Source organism: Condylostylus longicornis, unplaced genomic scaffold (genome assembly GCF_029603195.1).
Source record: "Condylostylus longicornis isolate FDR11 unplaced genomic scaffold, ASM2960319v2 ptg000040l, whole genome shotgun sequence".
NCBI lineage: Eukaryota > Metazoa > Arthropoda > Insecta > Diptera > Dolichopodidae > Condylostylus > Condylostylus longicornis.
The window spans coordinates 9,984,414-10,000,000 of NW_026578009.1; the positions used below are offsets into that span (position 1 = coordinate 9,984,414).

Genomic DNA, 15,587 nt, shown 5'->3' on the forward strand with positions numbered 1-15,587 from the left:
TTTTTTTAATTTGAATGCGTTATAAAACGTAATTTTTAGTTTTACTAAAAACAAAAAATTTCATATCATAATCGTAATGCTATTGCAAACTGTTAATGTATATCAAACTGTTTCAGTATTACTAAAGCATTTCGAATTTCCTGCTTCTGGAAATTTTTACTTCTTGGTATAATTTTTATACCTATAGTAAAATATATATTAATTAATTATATAAAAAATTTCAATGAATTACGATGGCACACAAATAATAAGTCATAGTATTCTACAGCCCACTTTTTCCACTTATACGCGTTTGCATATCTCGTACGTATGTATTTCGACGCATAATCGATCCACTATACTTTAACGAAAATCGTTATTATTATACGGCTTATTATATACAATAATTATTGTAATTATATCATATTCATAAATAATTCTATGGTGAAGCTTTTATTATTTTATTAAAATTGATATTCTTTAAGGATAAAAATAATAACCTATTGGTATTATATTATACATATGTGGATGTGTAGATGAAAAAAAAAACATAATGAAATAACTTTTTTTTAAATTATAAATTTCAAAGGAAATTAATTCAATCCTTGCACCCATTTGATTTGCATTAAGATATCTTAATCTTTATTCCCGCCTATATGTATGCAATTCAAAGAGTGTAACACATGGTATAATAAATGTATGTATTTTCATTAAAGAAAAAAAAAATGTATAGCCTGCTTACTACTTTATAGGCATGATTATATTATTATGAGAATATGATGTATGTACTCGTACTGTACGTACATATATATAAATATTGTTTTTTACTTTATTTACGACCCTTGCTAATGATATAATACCCGTTCATTAAGTGCAACTTTTTTACTTTTGTGTAACTCCTCTTTTCTATTCATGTTTTAATTTTTATGTATTATGCATTACATATAAATTTATTTATTGAATACACACATACATGAATTTATAGCTTAATTTGTATTATACATTCCTTTCTATAGTAACCTATAATATTGGAATACTTAGGGAAATAGAAAAAGGAAAATTAAATTTGATTGGAAATGTTGATAAAAAAAAAATAAACGATGGGGCAGCTTATTATATTACAAGCATTCTATGATAATGAAATTTTAATATGAAATTTAATTCTGCATTGTAAGTCAATAATATTAATTTTAAAAATTTTAATGAATTATTTAATAAATCGAATAATTATAATATGTAAACGGTATTTCGAGTTGGAACATACTTCATAAGGCAACATTTAATGTTTTTGATGTTAATTCGCGCTGCTCTCGAAAAATATCGGCAAAACTGCAATTTTTATACGTTATAGAAGCAGAAGCAAGTTTTAGTTTTCCGAATATAGCGTAAATGGTCATTAAATTTTTTGGAAAATCATTATTTTTTACTCAAAATTCTTCATCAAAAATTATGACTTATTAATAAAAAAGTACAGTCAATAAATAAACGATTGCATAACACGTCTATTAGCTACTTTTCCTAACTAATAAGTCCTTTTCCAATAATTATATTTACTATCTGTTTATATTTCACTTATTCTTAATCATTTGAATGTGAAATGTTAATAAATTATTTTATCATTCAACTAACAAAATGCTTCGCTCAAATGTAATTCTCAATTTTTAATGAAAAAGTTTCAATTTTAACCTTATTAACATTTTATATAATGAATATTATAAACCAATATATGATAAACATAATAACACTAGAAACAGAAATTAAAATCAGTAAAGAACCACCATCAGCTACGCAAAACATTTATCAAAAATAACCAATAAATTCTGTAAAGCATTAGCTATCATAAATTTTATAAAATATGTAGGGCCATATGTTCATACAAAAGAATAGGATTCATCTCTGTAGGTCCTTTCATCACTTATTTAAAATTATTAAACATTTAAAATTAAAATTTTGTTTAATTTATCTACATACATCTGGCGTTATGAGTTCTTCATACCTTCTACATTTATCTACATACATCATGAGTTCAAGGCAAAATTTTTAGGTACATATTTTGAATTTGTTCTTAGAATTGTGTCAAGGTAATAAATTTAATGGTAAAATGAAGAATAAACATCCATTATTTAACTATACGTTTTTACACAATGAATTCATCTACAGAAATTATAATTGAATAAAGCAAATTAAAAATACATACTTATATATTAGATGTGGAGAGATGAATTTGTAAATTTAATAATCAAAAAATATTACGATAATAATATGAAATTCCTTTGATTAAGTTAAAATCATTGTAAATTATAATACATGATTGTAAGATATTTGAAAATTAGAATCTGTAATATGAAAATTATTAACGATGTACACAATATCGTAATATTGTGGGCAAAACGTAAAATTACATTGGAAATATAATATGGTTCTGTAGAATATTTAATAATAAAACATATAGTAATAATCTATCACATAATTATTTGAATTGTTAATATTCTTGGAATAACATAAAAGGTTCAACATGGTTTAATATTGCTAATCATATTAAAATATGCACTTTCAATATTATTGAATCTATTCAAACCTGTGTTCTAACTAAATAAAATACTCAAATTTAGAAAAGTGGATTGCGTACATTAATTTATGAATAATAGCTCATCCTGAGGTATACAAATTTACATGGTATTTTTATGTTATTTAAATTAATATTCCAATTAAATCAAATTAGTAAATTTTATGCAATAACCATTATACATTAAATAAGTCATGTATGCATTACTTATACTATAATTTACCATTAAGTTTTCAACAGAAACACTGAGGCATTAAAAATGACGCATCAAAGTAAATCTGCCCGAATGGAATTTAACATAAAATCGAAATAAAATAAAAACTAATAACAATAAATATTATATTCAATAATAAAAGTCAAATTTTTCCCGGAACCGATTGTTTACAGCTAACTAATTTTTAAATATTAGCCAGAAGAAAAGCTGTAGATCTCACAACACATGTCTGTTCTGCATTTGTATAAGACCGACATATTTAATCTTACCTTGTATGATTCCGTTTTGCGACCTAAAATTTTAATATTACAGGACTGAAGAATAATCCAAAAATTTTGTAAAAGCGATTAATTAAGACAATGACGCGATTAATCTAACAAACTTCCCAAAGTTTCATGGTGATTGGATGAATTTGATATTAAGCAGCGGCCACATAAAATTTTTATTTCATTTTCACACCGTTACAATATAAATAAATCGTTTTCACTAACGTATATATATACAATTGGGTGATCGGTAATTGGGTTTAAAGCCGTCACAGAATGAAACTAATTTTTTTACTTCTTAAACTCTACATCTAGATATTTGAGTTCCTCCGCACTTACACGAACAATTTGTATTTTAAAAAACCTCCAAGAAATCACTGGAGAGCTTTAGACTTTTAGATTATAGAATAATGAAAATATTTTAATAATATGGTGCGTTTTGTTAACATAAAACTTTATGAATTCTTCCATATTTGATTTTCTTAAATGCTTTGTAGATATTTTGACATTATGGTTTATTTTTACACCTCAGTGGGTTGTTGCAAATCTAAAATGTGGCTAGCATGATATTATAATCAAGACAAATCAATACTAAAATTAAATATTTTCAAATTTTCTAAAAACATGTTAATACAGAAATAATTTTATTGAGATAACCACAATTTCAAAAACAAAATATCTTGATATCTTAATAATAAATGGAATTTAAGTTTTTACTCAAATAATTTATACTTAATGTTAGCCACTCACCACGTGATAAGCCGCACAAACATATTATAATCCATGTTTGTTTAATTTTTATACCCGTACGAACGTATGTTCGAAGGGTATACTAAATTTGCCTTACCGTTTGTAACGCCAAGAAATAACGGTCTTAGATATAGACTCAAGTGTATGTTTTTGATCAGCGTCAAATTCTCAGTTGATTTAGCTTTGTCTGTCCGTCCGTCCGTTCGTCCGTCCGTCCGTCCGTCCGTCCGTCCGTCCGTCCGTCCGTCTGTCCGTCCGTCCGTCCGTCCGAACGATAACTCAAAAACTAATTGAGCTAAGTTCACCAAATTTTCACAAATGATTTATTGTAGTAAGTGCCAGAACCCTATTTAAATTGGACATGATCGGGGTACCGGTTCGGGTAGCTGCCATACAACTTCCAAAATTATTTGGCTATATTTCAGAAACTATTAAAGTTATGGTATTGAAATTTCACACAAGCGAATATATTAGTAGGGCCAATGTGTCACATAAAAGTTGTTGAAATTACTTGGCTCCTTCTGGTACCTGCCATACAACTTAAAAGTTATTTGGCTATATCTCAGAAACTATAAAAGCTGTGATATTGAGATTTCACACAAGTGAATATATTAATAGGGCCGATGTGTCTTGTAAAAGTCGTTGAAATTACTTGGCTCCTTCTGGTACCTGCCATACAACTTCAAAAGTTATTTGACTATATATGAGAAACTATTAAAGCTATGGTATCGAAATTTCACACAAACGAATATATTAGTAGGGCCAATGTGTCTCATAAAAGTCGTTGAAATTACTTGGCTCCTTCTGGTACCTGCCATACAACTTCAAAAGTTATTTGACTATATCTCAGAAACTATAAAAGCTGTAATATTGAGATTTCACACAAGTGAATATATTAGTAGGGCCGATGTGCTTGGTAAAATTCGCTAAAATTTCTTGGCTCTTTCTGGTAGCTGCCATACAACATCAATAGTAGTTTGGCACAACCAGTATTTTGAATAACACATAGTACTGAAATTTTGCATAAATTAATATGGTAATACGGCAACTTAAAGTCATAGTCTGCCCCATAGTTGGTTATGGCACATTAGTTATTCGCACATACGATAACAAATTCGTACGGGTATCACAGGGTTGACAAGGTCAACTCTATTTTTTTTCTCGTTTAAAGTAAAATTATTTTTTGTTATATTGTATACGTATAGAAAATTTAGAATGGTAAGTGTGTAGTATACATCTACCATACTTATAAGAACTATAACGTAAAATGCAATTATTTCAATTCTTTCATACATATGTACATAATATCTATTACATATACTAACCACAAAATTTAGTAAAATTTTAATATATCCTCTTATTATATTCTATAAACTAAATAATATTATAGCACTATAAACCACAAATATTTGAAAATTTATGGAATAGCTGAGTTTTGAACTTCGGAGAAAAATTCATAATATTAGTTAAAACCTTTTTTAATAGAAACAAAGCTTTAATTTTATATAATTGGTTTCTTGTTTGGTAAGTTGATTAAGGTAAAACTGTAGGTATTAGATTGTACTTGAACCAATAATTATGTCTTATAACCTCTACCGATAGAACATATTACAAAATAAATGAGTTGTTCTATATGTGACTATTTTTAACTTAATTATTCACCACTTCTAAGATATTCAAAAAATTCAAATTCGTTCGCGAGATTTTATGAAATATATTTGTTATATATATGTATTATTTGAAACATTCAATATAAGAAAAACCATAAAAAATTTGGGTTAAACAAAACTGAATTTCTTTGTGCTTAGACAAAACCCTTCTTAGCAGATTTAAAGTTACGGTTATTCTTATTTATTTATTTATTTATTATACATACAAAATTAAAGAATGCATAAACATATATACACATTTTCCCTTTTTTTTTAGACAGAACCAATTTTTGAATTAAAAACTAAATTTAAAAATTGTACAAAATAAAACTTATAAGTATTAATACTCCATTACATATGAATATAAACAATGATTATCTAAAACAAGAATTTGTCAAAATTGTGTTTGTGTTTATTGCATAAATGCAGCATTCTGCTGACAGGTTCATGTTTCCCATAATTGGTCCTATGAAAAGGAACCATGAAAATAGTGGGGGAACGAGACCTTTAGTTAGAGTTAGTCACAATTTTATTTAAAATGTCGGGAGAGATTAAGTCATAAACTGAAAAATGAATTACAAATCCTTGACATCACGTCCCAGTGTGGTTACGTCAATTAATACGTGTTCATAAGGCGAAAGAATGATGGAATCTTCCCAAAAAAGAAGGTGCAGTGCGAACCTCAAAAAAATTTTTTTGAATAGACTCAATCCTAATAATAAAATGTATATCATAATAGGTTATCCATACTTGCGAATCATATTCAATATGAGGACGGACGAGGCATGTGTAGAGCGATTTTAAGACTTATAATAGCTAAGGAGCTGATCAGTTGGTTTAATGACATTGATGACGTATACAAATAAATTTAACAGTGATATTAATAGATAGCTAAAATTCAACGGAAATTCTATTGTTCTACCCATCATTACTCAAAACGACGAACAAGGATATTATAATCTTAAATTAAATACCTTAAAACATGTTTTCTAACTTGGTTAATTGGTTAATATTAACGTACAGAAGAGATTTGATTAATTGAGTACAGAAATCAAAACGGGAGTAAGAGTATAGAAGCAATATTCAGGATTAGTGTTAAAGAAACGTCTAAAGCGAAATAGTCTTAAGTTTAGATCAAAACATATAACGAAAATCGTCTGTCCACAACATCCTTGCAAATTTAAATAGAATTATATGTAACGAGTGAAGTAATAAATATATTTTACAGTAACAATTTTGTGCTGTGCCAATGCACATCTATTATTTTGATCCTTTATATTATAAATCTATCGACGTGTCTAGTATTTTATTTCACACCATTACAATATAAATAAATCGTTTTCACTAATAATTTATTTTTCAAACAATTTTTTATCTTAATTTTCTCTTGCATATAAAAATAGTTTTATGTTTTTAATCTTTTAAACCTACATAACATATTGTATGTAGGCATGTAATAATATATTTATGCAGTTATTATTATATAATTTTTAATTATAATAATTATGAACTTACCTCCAATTACAATACATATTAATTGTAAATCACCACCTTCTTCGTATGGTCCCGCTCTTGATTTTATATATTCTCCACGGTCATTTATTATTTGTGGTATTTGTGGTGGTACTGTAAAAGAAAAATTGAAATAAAATGTAAAATAATAAAACTCGTATGTATTTAATACATAAATTTAATAACATTATAATATTATGTTTATATACATTACATAAATCTAAATATTTATGATAAATGTGTGGATTGTAGTCATATTTTATGTGACAAAGAGTGAACGCATGTAAGCAGAGAAAAAAACGCCATTATTCTAAAAGAATTTTCATTGTATATTAAAGTAAATTTTCGTGTTTTTTTTTTGTGGCATTTAATATCACTTGCAATTAATTCAAGTAATGCGGCTTAAAATTTTTAAGTAATAAAAACAATGAATTAAAAGTATGACGTAAATGTATTAAGGACTGAATTCTTCTTCAGATCAACCAACGCAATATAATTAGTTTCTTTTATCCTTATTTAGTTGAACCTTAGTAGGAGATATAATAGACACCTTTTATTAGGAAAGCTACAGTTTTGTTTGCCCACCAAAAAAAAAAAAATCAAATTTTTAAAAGATAAAAAATCGTCATGTTTTTTTTTTTATATCAGAAGATAAGCTTAAATAAAGCTTATCTTCGGATTACCATGTGTACCAGCACATCACACTGTTTAAAAGTAATTACACAATTTAGGCAGAAAATTTGATTTAGTCAGATAGAAAAACGGAATAGGAAAATTTTTGAATCGCCACATGACAAATCATGAATCTGGGAAGCAAACTCGGAAACAGTCGCAACATACGATACATACGTCATACATTTAATGCTACCAACATAATGATCAATTAATTCTCTAAAACTGCCATATTTACATCATCATATTCGAATGCAACTGTAAATCGATCCGAGTCTATTATCCACGAATAATCTTTGATTATTGACAACACTCAGTTTCTTCAAAACCTTTAAACTATGATGATACTCAAGTACTACTCGTTAATAACCCGTAATTAGCACGCCATATTTTTAAAATTGTTTTAATCATTCCATAATTAAGTTCAACCATCTATGGAGCGTAACATCAAGCAAATTTTAACTTCATTTGTAAAGCATATATTATCTAAAAATAATTGTATAATCAAAAACGTTATTTGGTCTACCATATAAGGAAAAAACGGACCGAAGTGACTTCCCTTTCAAAGGCAATCAACGATTTACATTTATATGAGTCGGTGTAATTCACGTGAACATTCATTTATAAATGCCGTATAACAGCTTTACCACTCTACTCTCTATTTTTACAAAAGTGAGTAGCTTCCAAAACCTTTGTGTTTTTTGCAATCTGAAAAATTCCTTGAATAAATGATCACATCAAATCTCACCAAATTTTACGTTGACCACCGTAAGAGTCATTTATATTTCCACAAAAAAAAAATATTAAATTTGATTTAAGTGTACAAATTAAAAACTATTAATATTTTAATTTGAAATATTAAAACAAAAAAAAAAGAAATAAAGAAAAAAAATACACATTTAATTTATTTATTAAAAGGTACAAAAATGAATAAAATAAAACAAGAGAAAATTTAAAAACCCACCAAAACCTAAATACATTCGTAATTTTTTATAATAATATTTTAATATTATTTAATTATTTATGGTTCAAAAAGAACTTGAAATTTAATATGAAATTTAAAAGGGGCTTAAAATTCAAAAAATGAATTTTTTATATATATTATTTAATATACAGGATGTCTCGTATCAAAGTGTTCTGCTATATACCATTGTATACGTCATCATGATTAGAAAAATTGAAATTTAAAGTTATGTTAATAAGAAATTTGAACAAATTATGGCTAATGTAAATATACGTGAAAAAGCCCTTATTCTACGGTTTTCAAATCATATTCAATAATGCGCTTATTTTAAACAGGTACGAAATTATTTTTAAAATTTAAAAATGTAAAAAAATTACTCGAAATTGATTTTAAGCTCCTGTAATTCCGAACCTGTTGACCTGTGAATATCGTCTCTATACAAAAGTTTTGTCTACTCATGAGAACCTATACAGTGGTGTATATCAGTGTACTTTGAAATGAGACACCCTGTATATACATATATACATATTTTTTTAAATAAAATAATAAAGAGTATTTAATTTTAACCGCACACATGTGTAATATAAAGTGTTGAAACATTTTTTAACTATGATTTCATGACAGAAGAGGTTTAAGTATAATTTAAAAGTACATGCACACCTACATATATACATATATAAAAATATATTTTAATATTTTTCAGTTTTATATTTTAATTAAAGGCTTCTTAAATTAATTAAAATGAAATATCACATTAAATCAAAGACTTAATAATTTTTTAATAATATTTTTAACTTTTTATATTAATTTTTTTCTGAAAAGTTTTATTTAAAGGTTTTGTGTTATTTAAAATAAAGTAAGAGTAGATTTGAAAAAAATGGATATTGCAAAATTAATATTAATGTGGTATTTTTTTTTCATATTAATCATTTTAATTAAATTTTGAATTTATCAAAAATTTCCAAATATTAATTTGGATCATATACCGAATTTTAATAAAAATATTTAATATTAAAGTTTAGTTCAAAACAATTCATTAACTTGAAGAAAAATTTGATCAATTGCAATTTCGAAATTTTAAACAATTTAAGATTATAACAAAAATTTTAGCGCTGTAATGTTTTCCGACTTCAAAAAATGATTATAACCACTTTTGCACACTTAATTTTGTTTTATTTTAGGAGCTGAAAAATTTGATTTTTCAATGTATTATTTAAAGTTACATTTTTATCACAATTATCGTCTGAGTTGCCGCAAAATGTATGCAAGGGTATAATACTTTCATTTCTGTATTAAGAACTATATTTTTTTATTTTTTTTTTTTAAATGAAATATAAAAGTGCTTAAATATAAAAATTTTCATAAAATATTCGAGAAAATAATTTTATATCCAAAAAATGCATCGCTGTCGCCATTTTTCTAAAAGTAAATAGTGACCGAAAAAAAAATGAAGGAGAAAACGACTGCTTTCTGGCAACATTAGTGCCATGATTGTCTAAAGTTGCTTTTTATTTTTGCGAATTATTATAAATAAATTTATATGTATCTGCGACTAAGCAAAATCTACTGACTATTAGAAATAAACAGAGGCGAAAAGCTAAATTTTACTACTAAATAAAAAATTCTTAAAAATTTTTAAATCCTTTAGTTTTCCTTCATCCTATTTTGAGAATAATTACCCTCAGTATACGAGAACATTTTCAAAATATTTACATATTTGGTAAGTATATGATAAAATTCCTATAAATAATGTCTTTTCCATTCACTTTATATTTTATGTTTTATTGTTTTCCTACTTTTTTTGGAATAAATTATGTATATTGTAAAATTATTTCTATACTGCCTTTTTTAAATTAATATTCTTCCATATTAAAAATTGTTTAATGCAATGTTTTATGCACTATACTAATATTAGTAGGATTCGAGTGTAGCCTTTCCATATAAAAAACCAAAATATTATAATTTTGAGCCTTTAATATAGATTTCGGTTTCCAATAATTATATAGATATGTATATTTTACATACACTTATCATATGTAAAAATTTCACATTTCATTTCTTATTTTAAAAAACTTGCGACGCAGAGTTGATCGTGCGAACTGTAATTAGTTCCTGTACGTATTGCAAATTCTATATGACTTGTCTGCTTTGAAATTATGCACTTCGAATATAATCTTTCGAATAGTGGTGCTTTTAATAGAGAGTCTGTGATCAATTTAACCACTGTAGTTTGAACATTTTCTGAATTATGCATAATATTATATAAATTATAATTGAAATTGTAGAGCGAGTATTAAAAAAATCTTACTTGAATCCACTTAGAATTCAATAGATTCCACTTAGTGGTCATCTGTAAGTGGTATAAGACTATATGAGGGCCAGACTTCATATATAGATACAAAATTTCTAAATCTCTAACATACTTCTAAAACAAGCTTTGTATTATTTGAATATTAATTTATTTAAAAGTTCATATATGTATGACCATAATAATTACCTATAGACACTTTCTCCTTAAAAAAGATAGTCTTTAAATTTTCCTAATTTGTTCCGTTTACGAACCTATCTCTTCAATTTTATTTACAATTCTGTACAAAAATTGCACTATTTAATGTAAATTAATTTTTAAATTTGTAGTTCCCTAAAAATATGCAATTTTTAATTAAATTCATAAATTTTTAGTGATCCTTGTTATCGTAATAAAATTAGTTATTAGCTATTAAAGCAGAACTAACAAATTTATGGCACCAGCCCTTTAACCGAAGGGTCTCGGGTTCAAACCCCGGTCAGGTCACTACAAAAATTATATTTAATATTATATAACTTAATATGCAATACTAATAAATATTATACAAGTAATTTTCAAATATTTATAGTATTCGATACTAAAGACTAAGAAAAATAAACAGTAAATATTAATAAACTGAAATATTTAATAAAAATAAAAAAACTACGGTAAGCTAGTCACCTACCTAGCTAACTCGCTATGACTATAGAAACTACGGCATGATAGATATCATGCACTAGCCCTATACTCCTCCTAGGAGTGAAGAAGGAAACAAAAAAAAAATATTGAAATTTGTAAAGGTTATTCTTTAATATAAGCTACTCTAATGAAATTTGCCTAATAATTTGTTATAATTGTAATACTATACCAATCTTGAATTTAAAATGTACCAAGAATTATAGTTAGTTGGCTTATAATTTATAAATTATTCTATGAAATACTATTGAAATTTAGTTAGTATGAACTTTTATCGAAGTCCTTTTGAAAGGAATTTTTACTTAATATCTTAAAGCATATTAAATATTTCAAATGGTAACATTTTTCTAAATAATTGAGTATATCCATATCGTAACAATTTGATCAAAATATTTTTTGCTATATTTTTTTAGGGAATGTATACAATTCAATTTAAGAAACTTATAATAAAATTGAATATAGCACAAGTCTAATAAACCCTATAAAAGCTGCATATGTATACATACATATCCTATACACAAATATTACAGTTATATCTGTCGTTTTAAATTAATATTAAATTAAGTAATATGTGGAACTTATATAAAAAAGTTTTTCTCATACAAGAACTAGTATATATTTTCTTGTATATAAACTTCAACTAGAATTAAATACAATATAAACTAGACCGCGCCATTACTACAATATTATGTTGAACAGGCACACATACACAAATGACAGCATTTTCTTTTGCAATTCATATAGAAACATAGACACATACAACTTTCTTTTTCCCAATGTAATATTTTGTGTAACATTTTGATAATTTTTGGCGACTTTTCCTTATTTATTTTCTTTTCCTTTTTTTTTTTGGGAAATTTTATTAGCTTTCTTAATATTGAAGATTACAAACAAAAAAAGGTTTTTAAAAGAATTTGGAAACTAGGTAAATAAAAGTTTCACTTTTCTTATAAGAAAAATATTTTTTTTACTTTTCCTTAGTTTTGTTTTTGACCTAGTTTTTACTGGTATATGCATCACCCCATATGTATACCATTTATATATATAATACTTTTTATATGTGCACTAAAATGAAAATTTAAGGTAAAATTGCTTTTGATTAAAAATTCACTTTTATTTAAAGTTTTTTCGGTGTATAACGCAGATAAGATGTTAATGTCAAAAAAAAGAGAATGGCAAAAATATTTTTAAAATTTTTTTATAATTATAAAAAATATAATAAGAAAATTTTTTATAAAAAATCATGAAAAATTTTCTACTTTAATGTGAGTCTCGATTTCAGAATTTTTTATTGAATTAAAAAAAAAAAATATGTACCTGCATTAAAATTATTGGAAATTAACAAAATTTATAGGATTCAATAATAAATAATCACACGGTTTTCAAATTTAATTCATAGGCCTATTCGTGGTTTAATTAATTAAATAATAAAGTTTGGTCAAACCAATGGTTTGTATTGTAGCACTTTTCCCTTCAACAAGTGAAAATTCTACTTTTAAATACAGTCTATGTATACCTATTATTACACACTATTAAAATTATTTTCATTCATATACAAAACTATTCCTAGGATTGCATATATTTAGGATATATTTAGAAAAGCAAAAATAATATAAAGTGGGGTTAACATAATGCTCGATTTTAAAGGTTAATTGTGTGAGTTAAGAAAAATAATTATATTTTTGAATGACATGGAATTTACCGTTAGCTTTTTGTGTTTATAGATATTTAAAAAAGCTTGCGGTTTCGGAAATATAAGGTGTCAAAAATTCAAATTTTACAAATTTCAAGAGGCGATAACTTGAAACGGGGTGGAGATAGAAAAAAAAATTTTTCTAACGAAATGAACCATTTGCATATGTCTAAAAGCTCCTAAAATTTTAAGCTTCTACAGGCTGGCGTTTAGAAGAAAAACGAAATTAAAAATTTGGAAAAAAAAGACTTTAGATAACGGTAAATGTGAACGGCCATTTTGTTTTTCTAAAGTTTAACTATAGTATACCACGCTAGGGAAAGCAAGCTGCTGCCTTTCTGTGTTTGCAAAATTTCAAAAATGCTTATTGTTTCATTGCAACAAGTAGTTTAAAAAGGCCATTTTTAAGGTTTTGGGGGAGGTATAACTTCTAGAGGGGAGGAGATAGGTAAAAATTTTGTTCTACGGAAATAAGTTTCTAGTAAAGATCTGTCTACATACAAAATTTCAGCTTTCTATCTTCAAGGGTGTAGAAGTTTTGTAAACAGACACACGGAGAGACGGACGGACGGACGGACAGACTGAAACTAATAAGCACTTTTTTTAAAAATTTTTTGGAAAAGTGCTAAAAATTTAAATTTTTACGAATTTCGACTTAACCATATCCTTTACCAATTACAACTTTACGAAAAAAAATGTGTTGTTATAGAAAGTTTTATGATATAAGGTCTAGAAAGTACTCAAATCAGCTTAGTCGTTACAATATTTGAAATTTCCTTTAAAAGAAGAAAAACAGCTTCTCAACAATGGAGATAAGGTAATCAGTGCCTTAATATTTACCGTCGTTTCGGTATCAAAAATGAGTTTGAACATTTGAATTTAAAAGTTTCCTGGCTTTACTAAAAAGTATAAAATTATAATAATATGCTTTTTTCTTAAATTTTTTGTTTTTGTCATACTAATTATTATTAATAATTTTTCATTAAAACAGTCATTCTAAACAGCAATTTACATTCTTAAAAGTCAAATTTTAAAGAGTTACTATACGCTTTTAATTTACATTTTTAGAGAAATGTGAATTTGGCTTTTAGTTGAGTTCCACCTTGTGCCATCCGAAATCCCAAGAAAATCCGGCAGTTATTTCCCGTAGCAAACAGAACTTAAATATGAAATTCAACAAATCAACATATTAGCAACTTAGATACGATAAAAAATGTAAATTAGATTCCTGGTAAGGTTTCCGTGATTTTTCAAAAATTTACAATTTAATTGTTTTAAAGCACACAAAACTCATGTATTAAATTTCAAAGAAATCGATTGATTATCTGGTAGTAAACGTGCAATGCCATGCACGATTTCTTCCAAAACATTGAAATTGACGAGGTTTTTTTCAAAAGTTAGAAATTGCGTTTTTCGTACTGTCAGACTAAGCTTATATATGTAAAATTTTATAAAAATACGTTGATTATTTTCTTAGATATAGTCAAAAACGTAAAATCGCTAAACTTCAAATCAAACCGTCGTATCCTGAGATATAAATTTTCGTGAAAATGCGTCTGCTGAACTTGAGATACAGATCTGAACGAACAAACTGTTCGGTAAAAACTGAACCTCAAATTATTACTGAAATACAATAAACTTTTGAGAAAAATCCGTTTAGCTTATTTGGCCTCCGTAATTGTTCACATTTCATTGTTCAGTTAATTTAAGTTAAAGAATTTTATTTATCATTCAATTTTCAATTACCATAAAATTAAATTTTTTTTGCAATTAGAGGTGTAGTCGAAAAATTCGATTTAACATGGTGAATTTTTAGTTTTTTTCAAACTCCTTTTTCATTTCAAAATTTCCGAATCAAATAAAATTACAATCAAATACAGAGAAAAATTTTAATTGTATCATGCATAATTAAAGTGTACTACAGAAACTATTACTGCCTGTGAATTTTTAACCTTATATACAATTTTAATTTTGCAGGTCAAAAAATTCAAAATTAAAATTTCTCATTGTATTGTAAAGTTCAAAAAAATTATTTAATAACTCCCATAAACCGTTCAAATCTATATCAAATGAAAACGGAGGCCTATTGGTATATGATTTTTCTATAAACATTTTATTGTAAATGAATGTTACGAAGGATTTTTCTGCCAATAATAAAACCATTTCACTCAAATAATAGAATGAAAATTTGCTGGGGGTAAATGAAAAGTAAAGCGATAAAAAAATAAAAAAAACTTTTTATGAAATTTTCATTTATGACGCCCCCACAATTTAGAGGTTTTCACTTCTCTTTATATAACCATTTAAAAAATTCGTTTACCAATTTTATTGATAAAAAA

The 15,587-nt window shown here is 25.9% G+C and overlaps 1 protein-coding gene across 2 annotated transcripts in view; it reads right to left on the reverse strand.

Annotated features, from left to right (window-relative positions):
- LOC129609527 (hemicentin-1) overlaps nucleotides 1-15,587 on the reverse strand; it is a 226,023-nt gene that overhangs the window by 110,843 nt on the left and 99,593 nt on the right. For both annotated transcript variants that reach the window (XM_055521488.1, XM_055521487.1), the window contains exon 5: nucleotides 6,940-7,050. In XM_055521488.1, coding sequence (XP_055377463.1) covers nucleotides 6,940-7,050 — 111 coding nt within the window. The remainder of the gene's footprint in view (nucleotides 1-6,939; nucleotides 7,051-15,587) is intronic.